This window comes from Leptonychotes weddellii, chromosome 7 (genome assembly GCF_054177405.1).
Source record: "Leptonychotes weddellii isolate Sample4059 chromosome 7, ASM5417740v2, whole genome shotgun sequence".
NCBI classification, from domain to species: domain Eukaryota; kingdom Metazoa; phylum Chordata; class Mammalia; order Carnivora; family Phocidae; genus Leptonychotes; species Leptonychotes weddellii.
Window position 1 is genome coordinate 55,403,296 of NC_138375.1, and position 22,899 is coordinate 55,426,194.

The 22,899-nt window shown below is 38.5% G+C and overlaps 1 protein-coding gene and 1 long non-coding RNA gene across 3 annotated transcripts in view; one reads left to right on the forward strand and one right to left on the reverse strand.

Moving 5' to 3' along the window:
• The window catches only part of LOC145722608 (uncharacterized), a 10,883-nt gene extending 2,865 nt beyond the window's left edge, over nt 1-8,018 (reverse strand). The window contains exon 1 of the long non-coding RNA XR_014146976.1: nt 7,745-8,018. This is a non-coding gene — a long non-coding RNA (uncharacterized LOC145722608). The remainder of the gene's footprint in view (nt 1-7,744) is intronic.
• Nucleotides 8,019-8,102: 84 nt separating this feature from the next.
• NPM1 (nucleophosmin 1) lies at nt 8,103-22,811 on the forward strand. 2 transcript variants are annotated; one of them, XM_006735454.3, is made up of 11 exons: nt 8,103-8,281; nt 10,344-10,423; nt 10,991-11,110; nt 11,449-11,542; nt 11,868-11,974; nt 12,096-12,163; nt 16,065-16,122; nt 16,670-16,753; nt 17,450-17,551; nt 19,745-19,819; nt 22,674-22,811. In XM_006735454.3, exons 1-11 carry the CDS (start codon nt 8,224-8,226, stop codon nt 22,710-22,712), a joined length of 885 nt encoding a protein of 294 aa, XP_006735517.2. In that variant the 5' UTR covers nt 8,103-8,223; the 3' UTR covers nt 22,713-22,811. The 2 variants fall into 2 exon arrangements, with proteins under 2 accessions (XP_006735517.2, XP_030886209.2); XM_031030349.2 differs by lacking the exons at nt 19,745-19,819; nt 22,674-22,811 and adding an exon at nt 18,598-18,936.
• Nucleotides 22,812-22,899: the final 88 nt, after the last annotated feature.

The following is a 22,899-nucleotide window of genomic DNA, read 5'->3' on the forward strand; positions in this document are numbered from 1 at the left end:
TAAATACACACACACTTACAGATACAGGACTTCCTACTGCCTATCTAGCACCTATCTCTTGATTTCTAAATACCACTATCCAGTGAAAGGATCTTTTTGCTTACTGTAACCTCAGGCACAAGAATGACTTGTTGGTCCCCTACAAGCCCTGTGTTCCCTTCATTTACTTGTTCATTTTCTTTTCCTTGCCAGAACATGGTTCCCCTCAGTGATGCTTCAGGAGTCAGCTCAAATGCCATCTCCTCTGAAAGGACTTCTTAGTTCCCCTGAGTTGGACATGAACTGTTTCTGAATCCCAAGGCATGCCACCTAGTTTGCACACTCTTGAAACATGTAAGTTTATTGAGATACCTCAATAAAGCTATAAGGAAAAAAGAACTGACAGTAGCAGCTGCTGGCCTGGAGGAGGAGCCACTGGTATTCTCAAACACTGTTGTGCAAATGTAAATTGCTACAACCACTTAGAAAAGCAGTCTGGCCTTTTCCTATAAAGTTAAACATACTATTACCGCATGATCCAGCAATCCCACTCCTGGACAGTTACCCAATTTTTTAAAAAGATTTTATTTTATTTATTTGTCAGAGAGAGAGAGAGCGCACACACAAGCAAGGGGAGCGGCAGGCTTCCCGCTGAGCAGGGAACCCAATGCGGGGCTCGATCCCAGAACCCTAGGATCATGACCTGAGCCGAAGGCAGACGCTTAACCAACTGAGCCACCCAGGTGTTTCCAGTTACCCAATTTTTAATTAACATTTATATTGACATCGATATCAGTATAAGAGTGTGCATAGTGGCTTTATTTGTAAATGCTAAAAATTGGAAACAACTCGTAAGTCCTTCATCTAATAAACTGATAAACTGCAGTATATGTAGTATAGAATACTGCTTAGCAGTAAAATAATAAACAACTGGTACATGGATGAACCCCAAATTCATTATGTTAAGTGAAAGAAACCAGACTCAAAAACCAATGTACTATAGGATTCCATTTATATGACAATTTAGAAAAGGCATAACTATAGGGAGAGAAAACAGAATAGTAGATTGCCAGGACCTAGAGGTGATTGGGTGAGGTTGACTACAAAAAGATCAGGGGATTTTGGAGTGATGAAACTGTTATCTATATTGATTGGAGTAGTGATTGTACAATTTTATGTATTTGTCAAAACTTGTAGAACCGTACTCTAGAAAAGGTGAATTTTACTGTATATCATTCATCTCTTAAAAAAAACAAAGGAATAAGGGCGCCTGGGTAGCTCAGTCGTTAAGCGTCTGCCTTTGGCTCAGGTCATGATCCCAGGGTCCTGGGATCGAGCCCCGCATGGGCTCCCTGCTCCGCGGGAAGCCTGCTTCTCCCTCTCCCACTCCCCCTGCTTGTGTTCCCTCTCTCGCTGTGTCTCTCTCTGTCAAATAAATAAAATCTTAAAAAAAAAAAAAAGCAATAAAACAAAGCTATGGTATTGACCTGGAGGTTTAATTTTCAAGAATACATGTATGTTTAAAGATGTTTATCATTTGGGGCTCCTGGGTGGCCTTGTCAGTTAAGCATTCCATTCTTAATTTTAGCTCAGGTCATGATCTCAGGGTCATGGGACAGAGCCGTGTTGGGCTCTGCACACACTCAGCAGGGAGTCTGCTTGAGATTCTTTCTCTTCCTCTGCCCCCCCCCACACTCTCTCTCTCTCCAAAATAAATAAATAAATCTTTTAAAAATAGCATGTTTATCATTTTATAGTCTACAGCATTGAAAAACTAAAAATAACCCAAATATCCAACAATGGAGAAGTGGTTAAATAAATAGGGTATAAGACAAGTGCAAATTAAGTCCACAACCATATCACTTATCTTTAAGATTGGCAAAAATCCAAAAGTTCCACAACATACTCTATAGATGAAACTGTGAGGAAACAGGCTGGTGGGAATACAAAATTTTACATCTCATATAAAGGGGAATAGACAACATCTAGCAAAAATCATTTGCATTGTGGGAGCTGTAAGGCTGTTGTCTTCATGTCTGATACTGCAACTTGAATTCTGCAGGGCAGTCAGTCAGGAAGCATAGATGGATATATGGATATAAAATGAGAGAGCACAAGGACAAGCCATCCATGAACATGAGCTGAAACCCATGAGGACAGACCGAAACTGATGCCAGTTCTTACTCCCTCCAACCTTGAGGAACTGGGTGTCTTGCAGAAGGTGGTGTCCTTCTCACTGAGCTAGATATCCACAAGGCCTAGGAGTTGTAGAAACTGAATGACGATGCAAGGGGAGGTGGGGCAGTTGTAGGCCTGGGTTTTGCCCTGTACCAAACCAGTGAGCCAGTGAATACGCTACCATGTGTGTTAGCTGCAAAAGTACCTGCCCCAAGCTTCTGGGCATGAAAACCAAAATGGCTGCAGCTTCTCCTCTGCCCATCAAGTTTCATGGGAAAATATCTCTTGTCAACCATCCTAACTATAAACATAGAGGGACGCTCAGCCTAGCCAAGTTGACCCATTATAATGCCGCGAAAACCTGATAAAAACACAAACTGATGCATGTACAAGGCTCTTCATTGCTGTACCAATTGCAACAGCACACAACTGAAAACAACCCAAACGTCCGTTAACAGGGAACTGGTTATGTAAACTAGAGGACATCCATACTGTGCGCGCTAGAAAATGGGATGTGAAAAAAAAAAAAAAAGGCTTTACATGCTGTGCCATGGAGTGATGTCCAAAATACACTGCTAAGTGAGGGAAAAAGAAAACAAGAGATGCAAAGCAATGAGTATAATATATTGCCTTTTACCTAAGAAAATATTTCCTAGTTCTGTCCATTGGAAAGTCCTAGAAAAATAACTAACTCCATAGCAACAAGCACCGTTCGCAACTAGAATGTGGTCTCTAATCCCATTCCCATTAAAGGGATCAGGATCCTTAAAGAAATGGTTGAATCCATTTCGGGGGTAGGAAATGTATAAGGTAAGCCTAGAATATTCCTTTTTTTTTTTTAAGATTTTATTTTTATTTATTTGACAGAGAGAGACAGCAAGAGAGGGAACACAAGCAGGGGGAGTGGGAGAGGGAGAAGCAGGCTTCCCGCTGAGCAGGGAGCCTGATGAGGGGCTGGATCCCAGGACCCTGAGACCATGACGGGAGCCAAAGGCAGACGCTTAATGACTGAGCCACCCAGGCGCCCCAAGCCTAGAATATTCTATCATACTAGAAAGTAATGTTATTTCACAAAGACATTAAAGCCAACTTGAAGGGGATCTCACTGCCAAAATTTTTGAGCAACAAAAAAAATTATTGAAATAAGTTGAAATACTAGCTATGTTAAAATTCATGTGTACATGAAGATGATAAAAAAAAAACTTAGTCATCTTTGTAGACAGGCAAGTAAATGAAAGATACAATCACTTATGGACTATTTTTCAGGGTAGCCAAATAGTTGATAAGGGAAAGTTCTCCTTTATAGAAGAATTCTAGTTAATAAATGCAGAGAGAGTGATAAAATTAGAAATAATGAATAGAGGCAGTGATCAGTCAAAACTTAGGTGAATGGAGAACTTCACAAAGGAAGAATTAGGCTGACAATAGCTGAACATACCATCATAAAAAGAGAGACAACCAGACAGTATCTGCCTCTTGCCACAACAGGATGTATTCCCACCACCTATGAAGTGTTCTTGTTAGGAAGGTGAACACGAATCTGGTGAAGCCTCTATATCACAGCTGTCCCACAGAACCTTCTGCGGTGATGGAAATGTTTTTGTGTGCTATCCCTTACATAGCTATTGAGCACTTGGCCAGTGAGACTGAGGAACTGACTTTTACATTTTAGTTAATTTTAACTAATTTAAATTTAACTAGCCATATGTAGTTAGTGGCACCCACTAACCATTTGACAGAGCAGCTACAGGTCTGACTGCTAACTTAAAGAAACTACAGGGGATAAAGGGACACGTTAAGTGACAACACGTCTTCCTGCATAACGTGTCAACCTTGTTTGCATCCTTATTCAAACAAACCAACTGTGAGACAATCAGGGAAATCTGAACTGGATAATTCATAATATTAGTACTTATGTAAAATTTTGATTTCGATCATAATGGTATTACATTTAGGTTTGAGGAATTGTTCTTATCTCTTAAAGAGTACATACTTAAGTATTTATAGATGAAAATATACATGTCTGGGATTTTCTTTAAACAATCTAGCAGAGGAGAGACTAATAGTGGAAGGGTATATATGAAATAAGAGTAGTTATATATTGATAACTCTTGAAGCTGAGTGATGGGTATATGGGTATTCAACAGAATATTCTAAATTTCTGTGATGTTTGAAATTTTCCATCACAAAATGCGTTAACAAATGAAGGAATAAATAAAACCTGGAATTAAAACAATAGCATATATGTACATCCTATGTATTATTATTTTTTTTAAAGATTTTTATTTATTGGGGCACCTGAGTGGCTCAGTCGTTAAGCGTCTGCCTTCGGCTCAGGTCATGATCCCAGAGTCCTGGGATCGAGCCCCACATCAGGCTCCCTGCTCCATGGGAAGCCTGCTTCTCCCTCTCCCGCTCCCCCTGCTTGTGTTCCCTCTCTCGCTGTGTCTCTCTATATCAAATAAATTTAAAAAAAAAAAAAAAAAAAAAAAAAAAAGAAAAGATTTTTATTTATTTATTTGACAGAGAGAGACACAGTGAGAGAGGGAACCCAAGCAGGGGGAGTGGGAGAAGGAGAAGCAGGCTTCCTGCTGAGCAGGGAGCCCGATGCAGGGCTTGATCCCAGGACCCTGGGATCATGACCTGAGCTGAAGGCAGACGCTTAACTACTGAGCCACCAGGCACCCCCATCCTATGGACTATTATGCAACTCCTAAAAAGAAAGCAGTGGGCCTCAAATATTATATCATGGAAAGACAGCTAAGTTACATGAAATCAAGAAGGGAAGTTGAGGAATAATTGCTATGGTTTGAATGCTTATGTCCCCACAAAATTCCTATGTTGAACTCCTAACCCCCGTTGGTGATTATATTAGTAGGTGCAGTCTTTGGGAGGTGATTAGGTCAGGAAAATGGAGCCCTCGTGAATGGAATTCGTGTGCTTGTTAAAGGAGTCCTGGGACGCCTGGGTGGCTCCACAGGGCCTGGTGGCTTAAACAACAGAAATTTATTTCTTAGTTTTTGAGGCTGGGTTAGGGTGCCTTCTCCTACATACTCACATAGCTGAGAGAGACAGCAAGCTCTGATGTCTCTTCCTCTTCTTATAAGAGTACCAGCCCTATTGAATCAGGGTTCATCTTTATGACCTCATTTAACCTTTATCACTTCCTCATAGGCTCTGTCTCCAAATACAGTCACATCGAGGGTTAGGGCTTCAACAAATGAATTTGGGGGGGGGGGTACATAGACATTCAGTCCATAATATTTACTAAAGCATCATTTCTTATAGTAAAATTATGGAGATAATTTTAGTGTCCATCAATGAGAAATGGACAGGTAAATTATAACATACCCATATTATGTACTAGTGTAGGGAAATGTCCAAATGTGTATATATATATATATATTTTTTTATATTATTTATATTATTTATATATATTATTTATATTATTTATATTTTTAAAATATATATATATATATTTTTTTAAAGTAGGTTCCATACCCAGCATGGAGCCCAATGCGGGGCTTGAACTCACAACCCTGAGATTAAGACCCGAGCTGAGATCCAAGAGTGGGGTGCTTAACCAGCTGAGCCACCCAGGCACCCCACCAAAATATATTCTTGAATAAAGCAAGCAAATTGAACAAAGCCACTTGAACAATATATGAATCATCCACATTAAAAAACATACAAAAGACCCTCCAACTATATCATCTCTCTCTGTATAGATAGGTAGATAGATAGTCTGGAAGGAAAAAAATCACACACAGCTATTAGTGGTGACTAATCCTTGGGAATATGGAAAGAGAGGCACTTTTACTTTTCCACTCTGTATAGGCCTAAATAATTTTAATTTATTTTAAGAAGTGAGCAATCGTTACATTTGTAAATCTGAAAAAGTGCGATAAGTAGTTTTTTTTTTTAACTGCTTGATTCCATGAGATAATATCTAGACTAGGTGCTTAAAATATTTTAAAAACAAATGTATTTGTTTATATGAGATATGGTTCCTACATGGCTCAGGCTCTGTGCAGAGCTGCATTTGAATAATCATGGCCCAGAATCCAGAAAGAAAGTACAAAGTAGTTCCAACTCATACTAGCATGGGCTCAAAGAATACTAACCTCTGGTCCTCCACTCTCCTATAGCTCCTCATGAGACTTTCTCATTCTTTCTCATGCCCAAATCTGTTTTTTTTTTTAAGATTTTATTTTTAAATAATCTCAAATCCTCTGCGTAGTCCTCCCTCCCTTTCTCGGCCTTTCTCAGCTCTTTACATATATATCCTTCTAAGTCTCAGGATTTTCTCTAGCGATTGGCCATACTCTGCATCTCAAAAGATCCAAGAACCAGACTGGTGAAGACTCTTCTTCAGTTGGGGGTGGGGAACAGCTTGTTCCCTTTCACATATTAGTTTCACTGATTTCTCCAGATTTAGAATTATGATTCTGTTAATTAATAGTTGATTCACCTGTATTATAGTTTATCTTCCCAACTAGATTGTATTTGGAGAGAAGGTGGGGCACCGCTCTCACTATTTTTATTCCTTCCACTATTTCTTAAATTATTTAATCTGTTGATGTAAACAAGATAATTTAGGGGAATCCTTAAAAAGGCACCAGTGCCCAGAGGCTCCAGGGGTGGGAAAGCCTCTGTCAAGATGTAGTTTTATTTTATTTTATTTTATTTATTTGACAGAGAGAGAGCACAGGCAGGGGGAGTGCCAGGCAGAGGCAGAGGGAGAAGCAGGCTCCCCGAGGAGCAGGGAGCCCGACGCCAAGCTCCTGGGACACTGGGATCATGACTTGAGCCGAAGGAAGTCACTTAAACAACTGAGCCACCCAGGCGCCCCAAGATGTAGCTTTTTTAGAATAATTTCCAGACTCACTCCCAAAGAGTCTAATTGAGGTCTCTGCATTTCTTATAAGTCATATGTTTTCTTCACAGGTCAGAACAGTCTTAGCAGTATTAAAGATTAAGAACTGCACTGCCTCAGAGACTGGACCCACACCTATCCCTCCAAACTCTTTTAAAGGGAATGTTAGCATTGGACTTTGAGCTAGAGCATCCTGTCTTACCACTTCATCCATTTGGGCACTTGGCCCATTTCCTTGTCCCCAGAGTGGGTATAGTCACATCTGCCTCACAGGATCTTACATAGGGACATATTGTGGGTATGCAGCCCTTTTAAAATCTTGCGTCTGGAAAAATCAACCAGGCTTGGTTCTTGCCCTGCTCATATGGAAGAGGTTCACTCAGCCCCCTTTAGGCCCCTAAATGACATAAAGATGAGGGATTTCAACTTCAGAGATGTTTCCTCAGAAAAGAAAGAGCTATAAAAGCAGTTGAGTAAGTCCGGACAGTAGCTACATTTTTTCTCCCCAACAAAGAATAATCAGTAATCCACTGTTTCTGGCACCTGAAGCTTTAACTTTCGGGAAACAATGAACTCTTGAGCCCAAGCCTTCAGGTAAGTCAAAATCCCTAGGCGGTTATGCTTGTCTGGAGGCCTGAGAGGCACGAAGTGATGGAGAAAGGTGAACTGAGCTGCTCTCTGGCTCACTTACAACCGGCTCGCCCTCCATACCTAGTACAGCTAAGGGTTGCCGTCGCCATTTTGCAGGGTGGGCAGCGCAGAATCCTGGCGCTGAGTCGGCCCGCCAGAGCGGAGAGGACGTGGAAGGGTTGGAGGGGGGTAGCGCGCGCTCCAGGGAAAAGCACGCGTGCGCACAGACGGAGGCGGCGGAGGGGTGGGGCCGGGGTACGAGTGCGCGTGCTCGGTGGGAGCCCGCGAAGTACCTGGAGGAGGTGGGGGGCGAGGTAGAAAGGAGTGGGGTTGAAGAGCGCTTGCGCGGGAGGGCGACCGTCCGGGGAGGGGGGCTCCCGAGCACGCGCGCGGAGACGGGACTTAGGAAGCTCTCGCGAGATCTTCACGATGCTATATATGTACGCAGGGAGCCCGCGTCCTTTCCCTGGTGTGATTCCGTCCTGCGCGGCTGTTGTGTGGAACAGTAGTCGTTTATCTCCGTCCGCCTTCTCTTCCACCTAAGTGCGTGCCACCACCCCATGGAAGATTCGATGGACATGGACATGAGCCCCCTGAGGCCCCAGAACTATCTTTTCGGTAAGTGCTGGGGGGTTGGGGCGAGGCCGAACAGGGCCTGGTGGCTTTGGCGGGGTGGGGGGGGGGCGGGAATCTTCCTGAGGCCTGGGCTGGTAGGGAAAGCTAGGCAGCCTAGAGGTCTGAGGGAGGGAAGCGAGGTGCCCAGGCCTTGCAGCCTAAGAGATAGGATAGGCGGTCAGGAGAGGAGAGCTGGAGCTCGAAGCGGTGGAAGGAGGGGCGGCCTGAAGCCTGGGGCCGGAGCGATCCGAGGCCCAGGGCCTGAGGTAACCAGGCCCTAGAACTAACAGGCTGAGGGTTCGGCTTTGCCTGGGGGTACGCGGTAGAGCCACAGGCATGATTTTCTCTCGGGCTGTGTGATTTCGTAGGCTTGTGATTTCCTGGCTGGTGTCTTTGATGCTGGGCCCAGGCTTGGTGCTGGAGGTTGTGGGAGTCCGTGGTGTGGGGCATGGTCTTACTTTCTGGGGGAAAAGGGTATTTAGAGCCTGGTGTTGTCCTCAGGCCTCAAGAGTGCGGAGCTCTAGTGCCGAAATTCTGCCCCGGTGCCTCGGCCGGTTGCGGGGGGAGGGGAGGCGCGGCCGGGCGTGAGGAGGCCGCAACCGCTGGGAGCACGTGGTTGCCACGTGGTTGGGGGAAGGAGGGGGTGTGGGCACTACATCCGGGTCTACTTGGTGTCTTGTCACCCCGGACCCTGGCATCCTGGGGCTTAACTGAAGCTCTTGGGCGGGAAATGTTGGGGGAAGTGGCTAGTAGAGCCAAGATTCTGGAAGTCTTTGTTCAGTGCTTAATATCTATGATGGCAGTTCTCATTTATAGAGCACTTTTTTTTAAATCTCACATTGGGAGATTGAATTAGCCCACTTTGCAGATGACGATACTGATGCTCAGAACTGAAGTGACTTAACGAAGGTGGTACTTGTAGGGAAGTAGAGACTAGATGGATCTAAACCAAGACCCTTGCCTCTAGAGCTGGTGCTTTATGTATTTATGGAGGGGAGGCTGGTGGAAACAGCTCTCTGCCGCGTTGAGCAAACAGCTTTTTTGAAAAGATGGGAAATGTATGTAGGGTTCAGTTTGGGTCAATAACAGCTGGTACTGTTTTGGAATCTTCCCTCCCCTCTCCAGAACGCAGTACCATAGTAGAAAGAGGCCAGCTTTAGTTTTCAGTCTTAATGAAATTAACTGTAAGCCCTATCTTTGTCAGGCTTTGAAGTTAAGTGCAAATCCTGCCCCACATTTGTTTCTTTATGTATCATGCTGATATTTGTTAACTGAGATAACGTTTAGGCATCTTTGTACCCCTCACTGTTAGATGGCAATTAAATGGAATCAATTAAAATTATTCTGATGGTACTTCAAACAACTTGCCTTTTGATGGAATGGGAGTAGATAACTTGCACTATATGTTAAGGTTTTAATTCCTAACCATTTTGAATAGCCAGGTTTCTGATCAGTTTATACCGTATTTTTGTGTTAATCTTTTCTATTGGAAATATTCCTAGGATATATCCTTAAATATAATTTCTGAGGATAATTTAATGTACATTATTTCTGTTAATTTCAAAGATGGGATACTGACCCCTGTAGCAAGTTTTGGTCCTTTTACATTTGTGGTTTTTCTCTTGGAAATATAAACTGTTCATGTAGGTGTTCGTGTAACCATTCTCATTTCTAAATTTGCCACTTCTCTTGGGTGCTTAGGTAGGTAATTCATCTTTTTAAACAGTAGGATTCTATCAATACTGTACATTAGACTTAGTTTCAGATACTGGTTTCAGTTCCAGATTTACTAGCTCTTTGAGCCTGTTTCTACCTAAAAACGGTAATTAGTGTAGTTGAAAATGAAATAGTATAGTGGGAAAGTGGAATTTATAAAGCTGTGTGTGGATGTTATTTGATGTTTACAGACCTTTGTGTTTAGGAAATCCAGGAATAGCTACTTCTGCCTTGCTTTCTGGTATCTAGAACAGTAGAAAATTGTTCACAAAACAACTGTTACCTTTTTGGTTGTCTTCCTTTAAGTTTTCAGTGTTATTTTTTGTTTTTGTTTTTTCCTTCATTACAGGTTGTGAACTAAAGGCTGACAAGGATTATCACTTTAAGGTGGATAATGATGAAAATGAGCACCAGTTATCTTTAAGAACGGTACTTCAATTTTCCAAACTACACTACTTTTCTTGATATCAGCTTATTCCTTTTTGTGCAACTCAACACTTTTCATAATATCTCATAACTGAGTATTGTATATACGTGATAATGTACCTGTGGTATAAAACTTGGCATCTTTACCTCTCGTTTGGTAATCATGTGAAGTTCAGTCACACTACTGTTCATCATTCCATATTTATGTACTTTGCTTCTTTAGCTGCAGTATAAAACCCTTTAGGGCAGCGATGAATCTTTTTTGTACTCCCCAGTAAGGCCTGTAGCCTTATTGCCTAACTTGTGGTAGGTGGCCAGTAAATGTTAAGTGATCCATACTATGGGTAGTTGATACCTACAACTATGCCATCAAATATATTTCTATGCATTTGTTCATATGTGTCAAGTATGAGAAATTGATTGGCAAGGTGACATAAAACTTGAAGAAAATGCACAAATTAGTTTTCTATCAGTGGTAATAATAGGTTTATAATTGCTTTTTTTTTCTTTGAAGACAAATACTGGGATTGTAAAATAGAAACTTAAGCTGAAATACTATTTTGTTCACAGGTCAGTTTAGGAGCTGGTGCAAAGGATGAATTGCACATTGTTGAAGCAGAGGCAATGAATTATGAAGGCAGTCCAATTAAAGTCACACTGGCAACTTTGAAAATGTCTGTACAGCCAACGGTAAGGGCACTTAAACTTTGGGTTCTATGTCAAGGTCTAATTGTATTGAATTAAAGTAGATGTCATTTAGGCTACACCAAGGACTTAGAAGGAGGAATTTCCTTTGGTTCTTCTAGTAGCAGTAGCTGCGTCTTCTGTCGTCACTGTGGTGTTGAATGATCACTCTTGGACATAGTGGTTTGCTACTTGTTTGTCAGAAGTGGAAAAACAGGTTCACTGGTTTGTTCATTTGGCTTACGAGTTTGCCTGTAATGCCTATTAACACAAACATTTTTCTAAGTCTGTTGTGAACAGGTTTTTATACCGAACCTTTAACCTTAGAAGTTTCTCCTTTTTAGGTTTCTCTTGGGGGCTTTGAAATAACACCACCTGTGGTCTTACGGTTGAAATGTGGTTCAGGGCCTGTGCATATTAGTGGACAGCACTTAGTAGGTATGTTATTATGTATTATGTTATCTATTCTCAAATGCAGTTGTTTTGTTCCCTATTTGAAATTTGAAAAGTATGCTTAGTTCTAATACTATTATCTTTGTAATTGTTCAAATGGAAATAATTGGAAAAGTTTTTTTTTTTGCATTTAAGACCTAGTAGAATATTAGCCCTGAAAAGTACTTTGTAAAAAATTTCTGTTCCCAGTTTGCTGTTTTTCTAGTAGAGTCTTTGTTTTTAAATGCTCATTACTGTATGTTAATGCCCTTTTTTCTGAGTTCTTGCTTGTTGGTTGAGTTTCAATAGCGGCTAATAAATTTTATTTTAGCTGTGGAGGAAGATGCAGAGTCAGAAGATGAAGAGGAAGAGGACGTGAAACTCCTTAGTATATCTGGAAAGCGTTCTGCCCCTGGAAGTGGTAGCAAGGTTCCACAGGTAGGTGAAATTACTGTGGATATCGTATTCTGGCCTTTACTTTTGTGATTAAGGTCAGCACTTAATCATGATTATATGGGTGTGTATATTTATATATATATATATATTTTTTTTTTTTAAGAAAAAAGTAAAACTTGCTGCTGATGAAGATGATGATGAAGATGACGATGATGACGATGATGACGAAGAGTAAGTATGCTTTTAGAAGCTTGACAGTTGTATGGGGAGTAGTTTATGAAAATTAATTACTACAGTCATCCTATGAAATTAATACAATTAAAGGGTAAATGGTCTGTGGTTGTCGCTTTGAATTAAAATAGCTGAATTAAAGAATATTTTTGGGATTAAGAGCCTTTAAAACGCTGCAGTGTATTGCAAATTTTCAAAAGAATATGCAGCATTTCCCAAATGTATTTGACTAGGTACACCTTTTTTCTGAAGAAGATTTAGTGAACCTGTGATAACAAGTCTGCTGGTACTTTTTTTATTGAATAGTATATCCTAAGTGGTTGGGTAGAAAGCATCTGAATGGTTCCAGCTACATTCATTTTTTAAGTTGTCACTTGATTTTTTTCCCCCCCATAAAGGATTTTGGCTCATGGTTCTTTAGTCCTTACTGATAAAGTAAGATTCTTCTAAAAGAGATCAAGAAGGGGTGCCTGAGTGGCTCAGTCTGTTGGGCCTCTGCCTTCTGCTCAGGTCATGATCCCCCAGGGTCCTGGGATCAAGCCCTTCAGCAGGGGATCTGCTGCTCCTGCCCCTCCCCCTGCTCTCGCTCTCTCGCGCGCGCGCGCTCTCTCTCTCTCTCTCTCTCTCTCTCGTGCTCTCTCTCAAGTAAATAAAATCTTTAAAAAGATTAAGAAGATTTTCGAGGAGGATTTAAAATTTGGTTGGAAACAATTTGATGATTGATTTATTAAACTTGATCAGGCTAAGGTAGAGTTACGTGCACACTACAGAATAAAATGCTATTTTAATTGGTCTTTCCTATGTGCAATAATAATTTCTGATAAGTTGAACTTTTAATTACTTGTCAGCTTTGTTCCTGAGTTCCCAGGTTGGTCCATATGTATTTATTGAAAACACAATTCAAATAAAATCTAAGAAAGGCTGATCAAACACATACTAGGTAATGATCAAATAAGAGAGTTAAGTTTTCAGTAACTTCAATTAGCCAAGCTGGTAGTTCTTAAAAAAGACCTTTGAGCATGACAGTTGAAGGCAGAAAGTAGGAAAAGACAGAGTTGAATGCTTAAAAAACTCAAGATGACCTGCATGTCAGACTTAAAACAGTATAGTTCGTGTTTTACTGTTAACTACTTTTGAGAATAGGTATCATTAGTCAGAATTAAAATGATATACCCCAAGAGAAGAATGGGAAATGGACTAAAAAACAAATGAGAAATATGGATGGTGTATGTACTTAAATTTGAATTTTATTTAGTCCTTGATTTTAAATTACCTTTCTGTAGGTTTACTGTTTATGTCCAGTAGCATATTCAGTGAGGAGATAATCCCTCCTAGGAAGGCTTTGGAGTAGGACCCGATGGTTATCTTGATTCTGCTTGGGTTTTGAAAGATTCCCGGTCTTTAAAATGGGTATATTTCCTGATACAACCACAGTGTAGAGTAGTTTTGTGTTCTTCCATGTTCCCTCTAAGTTGTCTTTAAGTTTGGTAATGCGGGAGGAATGAAATAAATATATATAGATGTTAATCAAGGTCCAAGTATAAGGGAAAAGGTGGGTAGTCAGATAAATGTATAGGTAGGGATAGTTAAATAAAACTGATAATTGGTTTTATAAAAATCCTTGTTACCTTGTTTCTAGTGTGGGGAGGAACATACAGGGATTGGGTTCTAAAGTCAAAATTGACAGAATCACTTTAAAATAAAGGACTCTGTATATGTATGTGTGTGTATATATAGCTTTACACGTACTACATGATACTAGACCATCATATTAAATTTACCCCAGTTCTGGAAAGATGGTTTTCTTTGGTGCACAGAGATGAAGTTGCTCCTGTTTTAAATTTAGAGACTAAATGTGGAAAAGAAACATATTTTGGCTAGTATAAAAGTTAGGTTTGTGAAGTAATTAAAACATGAACTAGATCCACTATTAGCTAATACTTAATGGATTTCTCAGATTAGATTTTTCCTCCTAATTCACCTATTTAGAATTAGAATGTACCATTCAGTGGTTCTTAGTTACATTGCACAGTTGTGCAGTCATCACAATTTTAGAACATTTCCTCAAAAAGTAACCATACTATAACCGTTTATATTTCCCGGCTCTAGTCAACCACTAATGTACTTTGTCTTTTATAGATTTGCCTATTTTAGGTATTTCATGTAAATGGAATCCTACATACAATATGTTATTTTTGTCTTTGAGTATTTAAGAACCATGCATGTTGTAGCATTATTAGCACTTGTCTTGATATTACTGAGTTGTAAGAGGTTTTTTATGTTTTGGGACAAGCACCTTATCAGATACAATTCACAAATATTTTTTCCCATTCTGTGGGTTGTCTTTCCACTATTGAGTGGTATCCTTTGCACAAGTTTATTTCTTTATTGCCTTCTTTGTAATTGAAGCATAGCTGACCATATAGTGGTCACATTGTATGTGCACATTAGCTTAAATTTTTATGTTTTTAATGATTCATGAAGTTCGTTTTATTTCTTTTGCTGCTTGTGCTTTTGGTATTAAACCTAAGAAGCTATTGCCAAATCTTCTGAAACCTTTACTATGTTTTATATTTAGATCTTTGATACATTTTGAATCCATTTTTGTGTGGTGTGGTTACGGGAACCAACTTAAATTCTGCCTGTAGATTTCTAGTTGTCCCAGCACCATTTGTTAAGACTTTTTTCACCATTGAATTGACAGTCTGATCACTGTTGCTGAAAATAATTACTATAAATATATGGGTGTATTTCTGGACTCTTCAGTTCTGTTGATGTGTGTCTATCCTTAAACACTGGTAAAACATCTTGATTTCTGTTGCTTTGTAGTTTTTGGGGGTTTCTTTTGAAAACACTTAAGTGAATCCTCCAACTTTGCTCTTTTTCAAGATTGTTTTTGGCTGCTTTGGGTTCTTGAATTTTGATACAAATTTTAGGATCAATTTCTACAGAGAAGCCAGCTGGGACTCTTAGGGATTATGATGAATCTGTAGATTAATTTGGAGAGTTGCCACCTTAGTAAGAATATTTCCACTGATCTGTGAACATAAGATGTGTTTCTATTTAATTTCTTCAAACTGCGACCTCCAATTTTTATTTTCATTCATTTAGTTGTAAAAGAATACAATATTTACCATCTTAACCATTTTTTAAGTGTACAGTTCAGGAGTGCTAACCATATTCATGTTGTAGTAGATATTAAACTCTTTCATCTAGTAATACTGAAAATAATACTCATTGAATGAAAACCCCTCATTTCCATCATTCTCCAGCCCCTGGCAACCACGAATCTACTTTTGGGTTCTATAAGGACTATAAAGATTACTTTTGATGCCTCATTAAGTGGGATCATACAGTATGTGTCTTTCTGTGACTGTTCTGTTTCAGTTAACATAATGTTCTCAAGGTTCATCCATGTTTAACATGGGACAGGATTTCCTTTAAAACTGAATATTCCAGGGGCGCCTGGGTGGTGCTCAGTCGTTTAGGTGTCCGACTCTTGATTTCAGCTTAGGTCATGATCCTCAGGGTCTTGAGATAGACCCCCCCCCCGACCTCATGCTTGCTTGCTCTCTCAAAAATCTGAATATTGTAATAATAACTATCAAAATAATCTGAATATTCCATTAGTTGTATATATGACATTTTCTTATGTGTTTGTTAATGGATATTTGGGTTGCTTCCACCTCTTGGAAATTGTGAATAATGCTGTAATGAAGACGAACATGCAAAGAGCTCTTCAAGATCCTGCTTCTGAATCTTTTGTCAATCAATCCCCCGAAAGTATGAAAGTTCTTAATGTCTTGATTGACTTAAACTTGTAGGTTCATCCAATTTCTACGTATGCTTTTTTGGCTTATGAGTGCATGGAATCAGTAATAATGACTCATTTCATTTGTAGTGATGATGATGATGATTTTGATGATGAGGAAGCTGAAGAAAAGGCTCCAGTAAAGAAAGTAAGTAGGGGGCGCCTGGGTGGCTCAGTTGGTTAAGCGACTGCCTTCGGCTCAGGTCATGATCCTGGAGTCCCGCATTGGGCTCCCTGTTCGGCAGGGAGTCTGCTTCTCCCTCTGACCCTCGCCCCTCTCATGCTCTCCCTCTATCTCATCTCTCTCTCAAATAAATAAATAAAATCTTAAAAAAAAAAAAAAAAGTAAGTAGGATACGATGGTATGAGGTTGTCAGAAATAACTAATAACAGAAATGATGGAGATTTTTTAGTGCTTTTCACTTGTTTTGTAATTAACGAAAGCTGGCTTGGGAGGAGTTAATGATCTCATACTTAAATTAGTCCTGAGTAGGGTTTTCGTCCTAAAAACTTTCCTAGTGGTACAGAACGATATATTTTCTTTATCCATGTGGTCTTCTCCCACTTTGTTAGTTCAGAATGACTGTTTTGTCTTAGCCTGACTGCTGCTTTTGTTATGTGGTTTGGGGAAGTTTTATTTGCACTCATGTCTGTTGTGTAGGAGGGCATTGATTAAGATTAATTTCTAATTGCAGTCTATACGAGATACTCCAGCCAAAAATGCACAAAAATCAAACCAGAATGGAAAAGACTCAAAACCATCAACACCAAGAACAAAAGTAAGTGGCAATATACAAAAACACAGCTTTCATTGAAGTAGTTAGAAAAATTAAAAATTCTCCTGTGAAAGAAGCTAGTCTGAAATTTGACATTGTTTGGAGAATACTTGTAATTGGTGTCTCAAAGAGCTAAAGTGTGCTGGCTGGTAATTATTGTCTAGGTGTATGCCTGCTGGCATTCTAGTGGAGGAGGATGCCAACAGAAAGATTTTTATTGCATTACAAACAGTTGTGTCCTGTAAGGAGTTGGTTGAAAGTATTATTTTAAGGCATAGTGCAGTTTTTCAACCCTGGCTGTGTGTGAGAATCTAACAGCTTAAAAGAACCACAGTACCTGGGCTTGGAGATTATTAGAAGCTACAAGATGGGCCTCAGGCATTTCAAGCTGCATTTACTTGCTTCATTCTTGGGGCCTTTGGGTTTCAATTTTGAAACCTTTTAAGTGTAGAACTGATCTGGTGTGGAATATAAAAGCAAGCTCAAACTATTCCTATTCCTTTTTTAAGGGATGATGTTAAGAGAAAATTATTGTTCAGACATTAAAATAATGTGACTATGGTTGTGTACATTTTACAAGGAAGGATTGTAAATAAGAGTGATTTTCTTGAGAAAATCCAGGTAGATAGGGGATGGGTCTTAAAAGAGCTGTACTCTTAGGGACCTTTTGAAATTCACCTTTTTTTTTTTTTTCCCCAGGGTCAAGAATCTTTCAAAAAACAGGAAAAGACGCCCAAAACACCGAAAGGACCTAGTTCTGTAGAAGACATTAAAGCAAAAATGCAAGCAAGTATAGAAAAAGTGAGTAAAAGGATCTTTCCTGAAAAACTAGATAGGTTTATTCCTTCCTCTGTTAAAATAATAACCATTGTGAAGGCTTGGAACTAGATTGTTTATTTTTTTTATTTTTTATATACCTGCCCCTTTTTGTTTTGTTTTCAGAAATGGATTGTTTTTTATATTCATTTCTAATCATGAGTTTTCGTGTGTGTACTTGAATTTATGTGTATTTTATTTTCTTTTATAAAAGAAATACAAGTAAGTTTTAAGATTCATTCTGACCTTAGTTCGATAGTTTCCTTTGCTTGTTCTTTTCTTAGTTCAGTAGTTTCCTTTGCTTGTTTTTTTTGGTTGTAAGATGCTACAGAACCAGCAGAGGGCGTGTGAGTCTTTTATAAAATTGCAAGCCTCTGGAAAAGTGGAGACCGTCTGGTTGCTTGTTGGTATAGTTAAAAAATACTCATGACTGACTCTAGTCAAACATTTTCCAGCAAATTTGAGTCCTTTCTATTTGCTTTTTGTACTAAGATATTACTGGTCGATATATGTGATATCTTGAATCTTTGATATGCTTACATTTAGTTGCCTTGTGTCTTAGGGGAAATGTGAGAAGAAATTAGCTCTCATCCTGCTGCTTATTGATTGGGAAACTAAACTTACTAAACCTTAGTGAACTTGGACTTGTAGAATAATACTGAATAAACAGTTTAAATGTCTTGAAACATTTGAAAAAAGCTAATTTTGTGAGTTAAAATATAAGACCCCAATTGGTGAGAGTAAAGGTGGGATGGGATGGTGAAGAAAAGTTGCTGACTCCTTTCCCCATGTTTTTCCTGTGCTAAGTTTTAACCTGGCTTCAGTAGATTTCCTTGTGCAGTGAAGAGTCAATTGGAAAAATAACATTTAGAACCAGAATGTGTGTGTTTTTGCTTTAGTACTACTGTATACCTTTCTAGCTTCTGGTATCACTGCTTTATTTTTACCCCTTGCATACAATGCTAAAATGACATCTTTTAGATTCCCCCCCCCCATTTTAATATGGTCCTATCTCCTTGGTTTAATTACAGGCGAATTGAACAGTCCTGGGCACTACTGGTAAATTAAACCCAAAGCTGGGGAGAGAAAAAGGAGAGACAAATATAGTCCATACTGACTGTCATCAACAATCCAGACTGAAGTCTCAGATCCCCTTTCCTGATTTGCCACCCACCCACACCCCCTTCCAGGCTGGAAGCAATCTCATTCTTGATCTCCCAAAGCACTTTTCTTTTGACTGCTGTGCTTCAGTGACCCCTTACACTTGGCTTTCTATGATGTGTGCATTTGCCTCACCTCTTTGACAATGTTTTAATCACTTTTGTATCTCCCTAGCTGCTCAATAAATATTTTAATGAATCAAATAAGAATGTATGTGACAATAATTTAAAAATGGAAATTACAGTGAGGTTTATTTTCTAGATTATAGAGGCAATTTAAGGATCTTACACCATACCTCTGATCACTAGCCTATTTTGTGCCATGATTTCTTTGGCATTCTGAAACCTTGATCTTTTAAAATGCATAGAAGATTCAGGTTACAAGGAAAATTAAAATTTAGTTATCAAAAGAGGAAACAAAGAGGATATACTTAGTATGTTAAATAAGATCATTCAAAAGTAGTAAGTATTAAGTGATAAACAATGTTGATTTCTTTGTATATGGTACTCAAAAGGGGGGTATACATTTGTATTTGGTTCTGGGTGGTATATAATAGAGTAGGCAATCAAACTGACATTTGAGTGCCTGAAGAATCTCAAGTGTAGCTTATATTTTGTATTTTTAGAGTGGTTGGAGAGAATTTGAAACTGACAAACCTATCAATATGGGAATACTATGAAAGATCTAGGTTTTTTTCTCCCTCTTTTATTTAAATGCAATTGATTGACATAAGGCGTATTATTAGTTTCAGAAGTAGAGTTCAGTGATTCATCAATCTTCTGTAATACCCAGTGCTCATTACATCACTGTGCCCTCCTCAATGAAAGGCCTAGGTTCTAAATATTGTTGCCCAGTAGGTGTTTCTGGGCCTAAAAACAAAGTATTGAAATGAAAGAGTTGAATGGATATGGAATGAACCAATGATCCATGTAATAGCATGAAAATCTGTGAGGAATTTCATAATATCTCAAAAACAGTGTTTCTGTACTTATCCTTAATAATGCTTTTGTCTCCTAGGGTGGTTCTCTTCCCAAAGTGGAAGCCAAGTTCATCAATTATGTGAAGAATTGCTTCCGGATGACTGACCAAGAGGTAACTGAGTTTTCAGGAGACATGACCAAATCCAAATATTTTATTGTGATTTATTTATTTATAATTCTTTTAGTTTCTTTAAGTGTTGGCTTCTTTTAAAAGGTTCCTAACCACAGACAGTACTTCAGATTAAATATATGGAAACTTAAGAGTTTAGTTGGCAGAGATTGAGATGACTCTTTAAGTATGTTTTTCTCAGCTTTTTATATAGTTGGTAAATTATCTCTTGGTTACTGAACTCACTTTTACTTTTGGTACTCTGTTGGCTAAGGGAGTATTCTGTGGTTTTCCTTGCTGCTCCATTTGAGTACTTGAGGTAGTCTGGACTTTTGCTTTCTTGTGCGTTGGCAGAGACCATTTTCTCCATAGGTCTTAGGGGAAGCACATTTTTCTAAAATCAACCTAAGTGTAAAACCTGGAAGCAAGAGGCCAAATTGTAGTTAGTACTCAGTATATTAGTTTGAGTCAGCTGTTAAGTTTTGTATTTCTTACACATTATTTTGTCAATAGAAAAAAATTCATGCATTTTTATTGTCTTATTTATGGTTGCTGACTCAGATTTTAAAGGAAAATGTAAAAACAGGTAAGGTTGCTAGGTGTCTTGTATATACAGAATATTCTGTGTTAAATGGTTTTTGTCAACCCCTAAGCCTCAACTTTTTTCAGTAAATGAAGAACTTTGTCAGTTTGAGCTAATTTTCTGCCAGTTATTTAGTACTTAGATGACTTAAATGGCAGCACTTATTTTTCTCCAGTTTGAAACCCTTTGAAGTGTTTCAACACTGTTTACTATTGTTGAGTTCAGCCTTTGTTTACATGGCGATGAAATTCAATATTACACTCTTTTGGTTGCTATTCTGTTTGTGTACGTTTGAACCCCAAAATGCCAAGTGTGAATTTTCTGAGTAGTGGACATTTGTTAAAACAAAAATCCTTGTGAAACCACAATATGCAATTGTTAGTTCAGTATTGCATAGTGGAAAGTAAGATGTAAACCAGCATTACTAACAAGGAAGCATAAGACAGATGATTTCTCCCACTAGTACCAAAGAAAGTGAAATATAATTTGTGATTAAGACAAATTCAGGGGAAATAAAATAACCAAAGTTGTAAAGGCCTTCCACACAGTGTATTATCAGTCTTGGCAGCTGAAATGACTGAACTCACTGCCTTCAGGAGTATTTTCTGAGTCTAAAATTGAAAGCCTATTTTCAAGTGCAAGGGTGAAATTTCTGCAATATTAAAAAGTAGTTCTGTTTACTGTTACAGAGATTATCAAAACTAAATGCCTGTTTTTACAGCATACCCACAGATAAAGATCACAACGTATAAAGAAATTTTTCCATTGCTTGTGTAATTTTTCTTGTGAAAAAGAGTTGCTTATGAGGATTTGGCTAGTAAAATCCCTTCCAGATGGGACTTAAGAAATACTAGCAAATCTTTGCAGAAGCTCTTGAATTAAGAGTTAATGAAAACAATTGTACTGCTTTTTGTGGAGAAATGACAGATCAAATTTTGGTGAATATTTATGTAAAGATACAATGTTTACTCAAAGCAGTGATGATTCTACAAAAGGTGTTTTGCTGTCCTCATTCTACATAGTACTATTCAAGTGACATCTGATGTTTCTTTTGACTGGAGTGTCATGTGATTGTTCTTAAACATTTATATTGAACTGAATGAACGGAGGGTTTTTGTGAGAGTTACTCACATTTAATACTCCGTTCTCTTGTGTTTGAAACCCAGTGGTGGTTGAATAATAGTTGAGAGAATCCTATCTATCTGAAGCACTGAAATCCTGCTTTTGAAGAAAAGACTCCAAATGTTCTTAGTGACATTTTTAAATGTTCATTGAATAAAGCCTACTTATTTCTTACATATAGTTTTAAATACCTGTTTAGCAGTAGGATTATGTAAATTCAGAGAAGTTCAAAAAACTCATTGAAGTACACTCCATTGTTTAAAGGAATTTGTTGAATCCTGTAGAATTGACAAATATCAAGACTTTTTTTATTTATATTTTCAAAGATTTTTTAAAGTACCCTCACATCCATCACAGGGTTTGAACCACAACCCCAAGATCAAGATTTACATGCTCCACCAACTGAGCCAGCCAGTCATCTCAAGATGAAAAAGAACGTTATTTATGAATAGGAAAAGAAATGCCAACTTGAAGTGGATAATTAATAACTAGTTAACTGAGACTGTCATATTTAAAGAATGATTCTTTTATATGGATGTTAATACTAGCATGAGAACAAGTGTAGATTTCATTATGTGTCAAAGGAGGACATAGAAATGGACAGGGATACTCTTTGTCAGTAGACCACATTAAATCATTAGATTTTAAGAATGGAAAAGCAGATTATGTCTTGGGAGATTGGTGTTAAGTGATTTAACAAACCCAGATAAGAACAAGTCTGAGTAGTTAATCTGGTGTGTTACGAGTAAATATAATTTTTTAGTATGTATTCCATAGGCTTAGAAATAAATGTGTTTAACTGTGTGTTCTGTATTTTTATGTGCTAAATCTGGCAGCCCTAAAGCAGATGACGTAGGTCAAACTGGCCTCTCTACTCTTGAATTTCATTTATCTAAGCTGTTACATACTAGTACCATTGACTCTGCTTTACAAAGATTCACATGATTTTATGTCTGATTTGAAGTATTTGAAATTAAATTATGTCTGAGTATAAATTTCCTTGAAATCAGTTCTTAATTATGTAGTGGACCTTTTTGGTGGTAGGATGAAAAATAGATATGTTGAACTGTACAAAGAGCCATGGTTTAATTTATTGGTGTCTATGAAGTGTTGTGGTTCTTTAACTGCATTTCTTTTCTCTTTTTTTTCCAGGCTATTCAGGATCTCTGGCAGTGGAGGAAGTCTCTTTAAGAAAATAGTTTAAACAGTTTGTTAAAATTTTCCGTCTTATTTCATTTCTGTAACAGTTGATATCTGGCTGTCCTTTTTATAATGCAGAGTGAGAACTTTCCCTACCGTGTCTGATAAATGTTGTCCAGGTTCCATTGCCAAGAATGTGTTGTCCAAAATGCCTGTTTAGTTTTTAAAGATGGAACTC

Bases quoted from the DNA above. Each gene is read 5' to 3' on its own strand.
- NPM1 (XM_006735454.3), top strand. From the start codon at position 8,224: ATGGAAGATTCGATGGACATGGACATGAGCCCCCTGAGGCCCCAGAAC. The intron at 16,754-17,449 runs GTAAGTGGCAAT...TTTTTTCCCCAG, and splicing joins CATCAACACCAAGAACAAAA to GGTCAAGAATCTTTCAAAAA. The intron at 17,552-19,744 runs GTGAGTAAAAGG...TTTGTCTCCTAG, and splicing joins TGCAAGCAAGTATAGAAAAA to GGTGGTTCTCTTCCCAAAGT.